Raw genomic sequence first — 10,920 nt, 5'->3', positions numbered from 1 at the left:
AAACTTTGGCAACAATGGAGATACCACTGCCACTGACAGAGAATCTTCAAGTCAACATGGCAACAACTCAGGGGGAGATGCTGAAGGATCATCTAGTAGGACACAACATCACAATGAATTTCAAGGCGAATCATCAAGATCAAATCTTCCAAGACAGACTATCTGGAATAAAGCTCACCCTTTTGAGTTGATTATTGGTGATCCAGATGTTGGAGTCAGAACTAGACGTGCTACTCAAAATGAGTGTCTGTTCTCAGGATTTCTTTCTGAGATGGAACCTAAGAAAATTGAAGAAGCACTGACTGATCCAGATTGGGTGATTGCTATGCAAGATGAACTCAATCAGTTTGAAAGTCAACAAGTCTGGAAACTGGTACCTAGGCCTGTACACAAGAAAGCTGTTGGTACTAGGTGGGTATTCAGGAATAAACTAGATGAAGATGGTGTGGTTACAAGAAACAAGGCAAGACTAGTAGCTAAAGGGTATTCTCAAGCTGAAGGCATTGATTATGATGAAACCTATGCTCCAGTGGCTAGACTTGAGGCCATCAGGATATTTCTGGCATTCACAGCATTTTCAAACTTTAAAGTTTATCAAATGGATGTCAAGAGCGCCTTTCTGAATGGAAAGCTGGATGAAGAGGTATATGTAGAGCAACCTCCTGGTTTTGAAGATCCAGATCATTTGGATTTTGTCTTCTTTCTTTTCAAGGCTATCTATGGGCTAAAACAGTCTCCAAGAAAATGGTATGACACTCTCTCTGAATTTCTTATTGAAAATAGCTTTATTAGAGGTGTCATAGATAAAACTCTCTTTTCTAAAACACATAAGAAGGATACTATATTAGTCCAAGTCTATATGGATGATATAATATTTGGGTCTACTAATGATAATCTCTGTAAGAGATTTGCTAAGTTAATGCACAGCAAGTTTGAAATGAGCATGATGGGAGAGCTGAAGTTCTTTCTTGGATTACAAGTAAATCAAAGGTTAGATGGAACATTTATTTGTCAATCCAAGTATCTCAAGGAACTCCTCAAAAAGTACAATCTAGAGGATTCTGCATCAGCAAGGACTCCATCAACTACAGCTGTCAAGCTTGGACCATGTGAAAACTCCATTAAGGTAGATGTCACAAGCTACAGAGGTATGATTGGCTCGTTACTCTATCTTACTGCAAGTAGACCAGATATTATGTATGCTACATGTTTATGTGCAAGGTTCCAAGCGGATCCTAGAGATATTCATCTCGTTGCTGTTAAACGAATCTTAAGATATCTTAAGGGAACACCAAATCTAGGTATTTGGTACCCTAAAGAATCTGGTTTTAACCTTGTCGGATATACAGATTCAGATTATGCAGGAAGTGTTGTTGATAGGAAAAGCACCTCAGGAAGTTGTCAATTCCTAGGAAGCAGGCTAGTCTCATGGTACAGCAAGAAACAGCAAACAGTTTCCAACTCAACGGCCGAGGCTGAATATATTGCTGCTGGAAGCTGCTGTGCTCAGATCTTGTGGATTAGGAACCAACTACGAGACTATGGCTCTGTATTGAACAAGATTCCTATTTTATGTGACAACACAAGTGCAATAGCCATCACCAACAACCCTGTGCAGCACTCGAGGACAAAGCACATTGACATCAGGTATCATTTTATTAGAAAGCACGTCATGAATGGTACTGTTGAACTATTTTTTGTTCCAACAGAAGAACAAATAGCAGATATTTTCACTAAACCACTTGATGAATCCACATTTACCAGATTAGTTGGTAAATTGGGCATGTTGAATAGTTTTAGTGATTAATTTAGTTAATATCTGAGATCTGTTCTTGAATGAATTTACAAATGAATTTTTCATAAATGAAAAATTCATTTGCAAATTTATGTTATCATTCTATCATATTTCTTGCTTAATTCTATGTAATTTATAGTATCTTATCTGTTTTATTTTCCCTTCTTGTTAATTTAAAATATCTCAGAATATTTTATTTTCTCTAAAAATATTTTTCTATGAATTTTATTTGCTAAAATTCAACAGAAATCTATTTTTGGAATAAAAATAATTAATTCTGAAATATTGTCTTTGATTTTGTAAATATTTTCTGATATTTTTACTAAGTTATATAAGTCTTTATTCCAGTACATATTTATATATGTGTGTTTCTGTGTTTAAAGCTGATATGACAATCGGCAAGACAATTGAAATTATCTTGCTGAAAGTCATTTCAGTTTAAATGTTGTTTATTATGTTATTCAGTATAGTTTTATACTGGCAAGACAATCGGTATGACTATCAATTGTCTTGCCAGTTTTAAACCTTATATATAATTATTTTCCTTTTATTATTGTACTGGTATGACAATCGGTATGACTATCAGATTGTCATACCAGTTATAATTTTAGTATTTATTTCTGTTGTTTTTTTCCCTTCTTTTGCCTGGTATGACAATCGGTATGACAATCCAGGATTGTCATACCAACTGTCATATAAAAGCGTGTGTTTGTATTGTTTTAAACCACATTTCATCAGTTCATTTCTTCTCAAAAAAAATCGAACAGTTTTTGTATTCAGTTTTCTCTCTTCTCTCTCTTCGAACTAAAACCAACGAATTGTCTGTCTTCCTTGCTCGAGTTTTCACTCAGCATACTAAAACTTCACTCCTGTGATATATACACACGTATATACTTACGGAAGTGCTGCCCATTTTTTTCTTTCTTTCTTTTCTTTTTCTTCAAATCGATTTTTCCCAAAATCAGTTCTTTTTATTTTTATTTCAATTTCTGATTTGTGTCTTTTGGTTTGTCAAAACTGCGTTTGTGAGTTAAGAATTTTAACGAGATACATTTCTGTCTAAATTTTTCGATTATAATTAATTTAATTCGAATTATTAAATTAATTCGAATTTTCTTAATATTACTCTTAAAATTCTGAAAAGCGTGTGTCTTATTATTATTTTAAATGGCTCTCAATTTCCAAATTGTCGCGCATAATCAGGTTGGTTATTTTAATCCGGAAAACTGTGATGTTGAAAAATTTAAGCCATGGATTAAATTTTTAAATGACCATTCGATTGTTAGCTCTGCTATTAAATCAAATGTGATTTTAAACGTCGATCTACTTAGACTGATTTGCACAACCTCTACTGTGGCCGATGATTCAAAATCTTTTTCATTCACCGTCGCAAACACACAGTATGTAGTTGATGAAACAGTCGTCAATCGTGCGTTAAATTTTCCACTAGACAATTTCTGTAATTTACCCTCTGAAAATGATATCACAAATTTTTTCAATGCTATTCACTATCAGGGGGTGATCAATTTAACCAAACTTTCTAAATCAAATTTGGTGTCTGAATGGGATATTTTCTTTGATACACTTTCCAAAGTGTTTGCCAACTGCACAAAATCCAATTTCCATAACATCACTTCCACTCTGCAGTATATTGGTCTTGCGGTTGTTTTCAATCAAAGGATCAATTTTGGCAAACTACTTTTTCCCATTCTCTTGAGACGTCTAACTTCTGCTTTACGTGATCATTCTACAAATCGTAGGGTATCATGTTACTATGCTCGTTTTCTCATGCTTATAGCAGATCATCTTCTCGCACCTGAACACAAAGCCCTTTTTGCTAACTCTGCAGTAACCGAACCCCCTCCAGTTAGTAAAAAGATTTACACTCGCCAAGACACAACCTTCAAATTCATGCAAGTTCCAGTACTTGTATCTGCTTTCATGGCCACTTATATTCCCTTACCTATTTTCAATCTTCCCGGCCATGAACAGCAACCTCAACCTCCAGTGGTTCAAGCCACCCAGGCTCTTCCATTACAGGTAGTAATTCCTCACTCTCACTCTCTTCCTACTTCTGTTGAAAGACCCCCAGTGGTTGATAGGGCTGACCATGAAGTTGTAGAACCACAGCTTCAATCCCAGGTCATAGAGCCAAACACAGAGTCACATTCTATCTCAACCTCTCCCCCACTGTCTAAAATGTTACCCAGGAGATTACTAGGAAGTAGTACATTGTTAAATATGAGTGAACCCTCAGCTCTGCCTCCTCCTAAGAAAAGAAAAACATATTCTGAGGCATCTGAAAGCCCATCCTTGTCCTCCCAACAGGACATGGACTTTGAAATGGCCAATGAACAGTTTCTAGAGGCATTCTCTCAACAGGATGCATCTATTGAAATTCGCCATAGGGCCATGGCATCTTGTACTGAGTCAAGCACAATTCCATTACTCACAATGGAACCATACACTTCCCCAGATCATACTCAGGACACACAGCGAGGAGTGCACGTAGAGTCGGTTACAGTGCCTGCCATAGTTACGGCAGAAGAGCAGTCACATGCTTCAGAGGGAAAATCTGACTCTCCGCCACCCTTAATAGAGTCATTTTCTCCCCTCCCAGATCAAACACCTCTGGCTCCCTTATGGGATTCTCCACTCGCAGATTTATCTGGAGAAGGTGGAGGGCAACTCGGTCAATCTATCCCTGAAGCAATTCAGACATCTATTCCAAAAGATTTGATAGTATTGACTGAGGATCGGGACTCGCGAATTCCCATTGCACCACCACTGACCTCTCTTGAAGAGGCTAGGGTGATTTTTAATACAGGTACAGAAGAACAGCAACAGGAAGACTCCTCACGAGCAATTATATTGAGAGAAACACATGCACGTGAGATGAGTGAACCAAACACGAGTGAAATTTAGGTGAGAGCACACACAGACACTGATACTGTAAACCTGTTAGCTCAGATTGCTGCCCTAAAAGAAGAACTTGCTAAAAGCCAAGCTGAAGCTCAAGCATTCAAAGCACAAGTGGTTGAACGGTCTTCTTCTTCCACCTCTGTCAACAATCAGCTTGCAATCATAAGGAACGACATCTCAGATCTAAAGACCACTGTAATACCAAAGCTCAATTCTATTCAGGACACTCCAACTTTATCAGCTGATGACATATCCAACTTCTGCTCTCTACATACAAGAATGACTTCTCTTGAAGACCTCGTTGAGATGAATCATTCACTGGACTCCTCAAGATTTCTAAAGATAGAGACGGGCATGGAACATCTCAATGAAGGGATGAAGCACCTATATTACATGATCAAGAATTCTCATTGCCCTAATGAAGAACAAAGAACTTATTTTGAAGGACCGTCTGGTGGAGGATCAGGCTCTGGAGGTGATGGAGGTTCCAAAGGAAGATCAGAAGAGGATCCCTCAACTAAGGGGGAGAAGAAAGGAAGTAGTGCCAAAGGGAAAGAAAAAGATACCTCTGCTGGAAACAAAGGAAAGGCTGATGATGTCTACTACAGTAGAGAACAGGATGACTTTGATATTTTTGACATTCCCACTGAACCAGTTCAGGAAGATAAAGATGGGTTATTTGAAGCTGAAGAGGAAAGTGATTTTAAAGATTGGGAAGAGGAAGATACAGTGGATCCTATTTTTGAGAAAGAATTTCAGAAGGAGCAGTCAGAGATGAAAAGAAAAGAAGCTGAACTCAAGAAGGTCTCTCAGATCATTGACAGGAGGAAAGACATACAAAGAACAGAAACTCTTCAAAAGCAACGTCTTCATGACATTAAGGCTCAAGAAAGGAGAAGAGATGTCAGACTAAAGATTGGTGAAAAATGGGATGAAGCTAGGAGAGTACTCGATATGCCTCAGCTGAGCACTAACAATGATAGGCAGTTCTTACATCTTCTTGACAAGCTGGAAATCTCAAATCCTAACAATGACATGTACATGAATGCTATCAAGACTGAAGTCTCAAGGATCACAGCTGCTTTTGATAGATCCCTAAATGAGATGAGCATTTTTGTATATTGTCAGAGTGAAGGATCATTCAAGGTGTCACTTCATCTATTTGAGAATCGTTCTTTGTCAGAGATTTGGGTTCTTTTAAACAAAGTCAAAAGAAGCTCAGAATTGAATGAAGTTCTTCGAGAAAGGCTTAAAGAGTTTGCCAGCAGGGCTAGTCCTCAAGTGGTCAACAATCCTCATCAGGTGAGATTCTTTAAGTCTGATTATCTTCAAATCTGTCAGCTAGATGTACAATCTCTTAAAGACTACTCAGCTAAGCATCTGGTCTGGATGGAACATCATTTGAGAACTGCTGGATATTCATCCATGTTGAAGACTCAAGCTGCTGACTTGATTCAAGCTTATTGTGAAAAGAATGTTAAAAGGTACACTCAACTCAAGAATAAGCTGAAGTCAGTTGGAGTTCAACCAGTCAGACCAGCAAGCTTCACTTCAGAAAAGGATCGTGTCTTTGACAAGGAATTGCTTCAAGATTTAGAAGAAGGTGAAGTCAGAAGAGAAGACAACTGAAGTCAATTAGCTCAAAACTCAATGTAATATGATTAGAGCTTTATGAATCAAGATAGTCTAATGTAGTTATATGTTCAGGCTAGAGGAACATCTATCTTGTATTCACTTGTAAATTTCATTTGGAATCTGGAAAATGTTAAATATAATCCAGAACTTTTCTGCTATTTACTTTACATTACTGTTTATATCTTTTTCTTATTTGTTAGTTGAGTTATCCTCTAGGTATTTGTTGTTATTGTCTAACAAGCAAATAGGGGGAGATTGAAAGGCATATGTCATAGCCTACTCGTTTATTCGAGTATTTAACTCAACTCAAATAAGAATGTAATAAGTAAATAGTGGATTAATCATCAGAGAGATCTCACAATGTAACATCTGTCAAAGAATAAAGAAACATTGTTCATCTGCAGACTTGAAGATTCACTGGAAGAAGTTCAAGAATTTGATCGTGCCTCAGTGATATAAATCAAGATCGTGGATTTAATCAAGTGACAGAGATCTCGTCAAGGTATCATTTATTACAAGGATTCAATCAGAATATAAAAGTCAAGACATGAAGAAACGTCACGAAAGTTAGTCACTCATGAACCAGACAGTACATCGAGTGTCAGCATTGAAGTGGCGGAATTGATTCATAAGTCTCAGTGACTTTCAGAAGATTGTCAGAAGAATGGATGCTGCTAAGGGTTAGTATTAATTCTCTATTAATTAATTAATTCATATAATTTAATTAAGAAAATAAATTATATCTGCAAAGATTAATTTATTGATTAATTGAATTAAATTGATTAATTAATTTAGAATTAATATTAAGGATTTACAAGATTTTAATTGGTTTAAAATCTGCTTAAATTCAGCAAGACAATTCATTTGAACTAGTATGACAATCGGTATGACAATTGATAGTCATACCGAAAGTCATGCCAATATATTTAATTGTCTTATTAGAATTTCTGTTTAGATTAAAATCAGTTATTAATTCAGCAAGACAATTTATTTGAACTAATATGACAATCGGTATGACAATCTATAGTCATACCGAAAGTCTTGCTAGCTCATTTTTAATTGTCTTGCTAGTTGTAAACATTGTCCTACCGAAAGTCTCACAAGCTTAAAGGATTGTCATTCCAATTCAATCTACTCAGCTGTGTTGTTTAAAAGAAGCAGAAGACCAGTTCATAAAGATAAGCAAAAAAAACAGAATACAAACTCAAGAACAAAAGAAAAAGGAGCAGAAAAATATTTCATCTCATCTGCAACTTCAAGATCAATTTCTAGATTGTAAAGTTAAATTCAATCAACTAGAAATACTTATCTTGTTCTTGTGTATCAATCTAGCGGATTAAAATCCCTAGAACTTAATCTTAAATCGCATTTAGCATTTGATCTTTTAATTACAAAAATAGAAAAAGTTCATGTCGAATTTATTCTAAATTTGTAATAATTGATTTGAGATTAATCCCTTATAACCGATACCGTAGTTGTAACACCTTTCAAGTTTAATAAAAGTTTTATTTAACTTGAATTTTGTTTCACAATTTTATTCCGCATTTTATTCGATTAAACGGTATTGTTTGCATTCAACCCCCCCCTTCTACAAACAAATTGGGACCTAACACTAATCCACAGTAAAACATAATTAAAATCAAAATAAAATTCGACCAGCTAAAGTAAATAATATATATTATTCATTCGATTTAAACAAAAGTATATATTTATCCGGTTTTGAACAAATCAAACTAAATATAATTAGTTGGAATTGATCAATATAATAGGTCTCGGGATAAAAAGTTTAAAATAAAATTAAATGTGATTCGTATGCTATTGACGTGGGACGTTTAAATTAAAAAAATTGCATTTCATAAACATACATAGAATTAACAATAATGTTATATATTTTAATTAGTAATATTAATTTTTTTCAAATTTAAATACCTTTAAATAAAAAAATTAAATTATATCATTATTACATAATGTGCATAAAGAGTATCTTATTCAAATTTTTAGTAAATATTGTCCATGTTCTACCAGTTTAATATGAACCGTTAATCTTATTACAAATATATATACATGTGTATGACTATTATCAAATTATGCAATATAAAGAATTGAATAAATAAATTCCGTATTGTAAAAGTTATAATTTAATTTATCTTTAAAAATTTTAGTTTATATTAAAAACAATTCGTGCATTACATAAATTTTAAACTAATATATGAAAAGTGACCAGTGAGTGTCCTTCCGTAAAGTACAAAATGCACCTTGGCAGTCAAACACTTTTATCTCACTTCCCAGAATTTTATAATAACAGGAAGTGTTACTAACTACACGAACTTAATTCCAATGGCATACCAAACCCACTCTAAGAGCATATGCACCCCTGAAGGCCATCAATTCATCAATTCAATCAATGGAGTTGATTACTATTCATGCTAGAATCACTTATTTTCTTAATTTTTATACACCCATATAACTCCATCAATCCATCAATTACTATTCATCAAATAAATAATTATATTATATATCATAAATTTAATTTCATCTCTATTATTTAACGATCCCACAAATAGTATCCAATAATACATTGTTGGATAATTTTAGATTTTTGATAAGATAGTGGATAAATTTATATTTTTGATAAGATTTTTGTTGATCACATTATGAAACGTGTCATGATCTAGATTTTTTAAGATAGAAAATATTCTATAAATAATATTATGATCTTCATATTATAGTCATCTCAAAATCAATACAATATTTGCAATAATGAATGCAATAAAAAGATTACCGCGTCAGAGAGAAAAACACAGTGAAGAAGAGACTGGAATTATGAATACCATGTTGACAGAAGCGGCGATAATGAAGGAGTTCATCGATACCCCAGATGAACCACAAGGACGAGGCTTAAGACCTGTAAAATCTTCTAATCATCCTAGAGAAAGGCTATCGAGAGGAAAAAATCTCATGGAAGATAATTTCGGTGATCGTCCAATATTCAATGAGGATGATTTTCGTCGGAGGTATCGAATGCACCCTCATGTTTTCAATCGCATCATGACCACTCTTTGCACTCAAGATTCCTATTGGCATAAAAAATAGATGCAATTGGATTACTGGGATTGTTACCACAACAAAAAATGATTGTTGCACTATGAATGCTAGCTTACGGTGCAGCAGCTGATCAGTGTGCTGAAATATGTCGAATAGAAGAATCAACCATACTTGAGTGTATTAAAAAATTTTGTCAACAAGTGGAAGGGCTCTTTGGTGAAGAGTACCTCCGTTCTCCAACGCCAACAAATTTACGAAGGCATCTAATAAGGGGGAACAAAGGGGATTTCCAGGTACGATTGGAAGTATTGATTATATGCATTGGGAGTGGAAGAATTGTCCAAGCGGGTGGGGAGGGGCTTACAGTGGTCGAAAAGGATGACCTAATATTATTCTAGAGGCAGTCGCTTCCTATGACACTTGGATCTGGCATGCTTTTTTTGGTGTGCGTGGAGCTCAAAATGATATTAATGTTCTAGGCCAGTCTCATGTATTTGATAAGGTCATCGCAGGAAATAGCCCAACGGTGGTGTTTCACGTTAATAGAAAAAGATACAACAATGCGTATTATCTTGCTGATGAAATTTATCCGAGGTATTCAACATTTGTAAAAACTATATCAAATCCTGCCACTCAATTATAGAAAGAGTTTTCTAAGAAACAGGAGGCATATCGCAAAGATGTGGAGAGGTGTTTTGGTATCTTGCAATCTCGATGGGCTATTCTTCGTCATGATGCTCAAATGCATAAGCGTTCCACACTTAGAAGCATCATGATGACTTGCATCATATTACATAACATGATAGTCGAGGATAAATTCGTGGAAGAAGAGTTTGTAGAGCCGGTAGAAGAAGATTTAATGAATCCATTAGCATCATATGTTTATGATGGGCCAGTCGATTGCAATGGAATTCGAATTCCCTTTGCACTAGTACAAAAAAATGTAACAAATTAACAAGCATTTTGGGATCGTATTGAGAATTTAGAATCAGCTTATATTCATACAATGCTTCAAAATGATTTGGTGGAGCACAACTGGGCAATGGAAGCTAATCAATAGTTGTCAATTTATTACCTCTTGAAATGTTCGACTTGGCAATTTAAATAAATTTATTTTATTAAATTTAAAAGTAGTCAACATAGTTAAAATTAAAAACAGAGAACATAATTAATTAAAAACATAATAGCTAAATCTAATCATAAAAATCATCATCAAAGCGAGGAACATAAGTCTTGCCAGTAGTAGTCTCATTCACTTGTTCCATGATCTCAGCCTTCTTTCTTTTAAACCATCTTTTCGTGTTAGGGGTCATTTGGCTAGTATCCATTGTCATGATCTTTGTTTGCTCCCTTAATTCTTCAATAGCCTCGTGTTTTACCAATCTTGTTTCTTTCCGTTCCTCAAGTGCATCAACTCTTGCCTGCCTTGCTTCTTTTCGTTTCTCAAGTTCCATCATCTCCTTCGACATTTGAAGGGTTTCCTCGTCTCTTTTGATGTTGGCCTCCACTAGTTATTTTTGGTG

At 35.0% G+C, this 10,920-nt stretch overlaps 1 protein-coding gene across 1 annotated transcript; it reads left to right on the top strand.

The window, feature by feature from the left end:
- The first annotated feature begins 9,501 nt into the window (after nucleotides 1–9,501).
- On the top strand, nucleotides 9,502–10,352 carry LOC141660732 (uncharacterized). The gene is made up of 2 exons (XM_074467723.1): nucleotides 9,502–9,690; nucleotides 10,041–10,352. The coding sequence occupies exons 1-2, from the start codon at nucleotides 9,502–9,504 to the stop codon at nucleotides 10,350–10,352; spliced, it is 501 nt and encodes a 166-aa protein (XP_074323824.1).
- The last annotated feature ends 568 nt before the right edge of the window (nucleotides 10,353–10,920 follow it).

This window comes from Apium graveolens, chromosome 5 (genome assembly GCF_009905375.1).
Source record: "Apium graveolens cultivar Ventura chromosome 5, ASM990537v1, whole genome shotgun sequence".
NCBI classification, from domain to species: Eukaryota; Viridiplantae; Streptophyta; class Magnoliopsida; order Apiales; family Apiaceae; genus Apium; species Apium graveolens.
Note: the sequence above shows the minus strand (reverse complement) of the source record. Positions and strands in the feature narration are given on the sequence as shown.

Bases quoted from the DNA above. Each gene is read 5' to 3' on its own strand.
- LOC141660732 (XM_074467723.1), top strand. From the start codon at position 9,502: ATGCTAGCTTACGGTGCAGCAGCTGATCAGTGTGCTGAAATATGTCGA. The intron at 9,691-10,040 runs GTACGATTGGAA...ACTCAATTATAG, and splicing joins GGAACAAAGGGGATTTCCAG to AAAGAGTTTTCTAAGAAACA.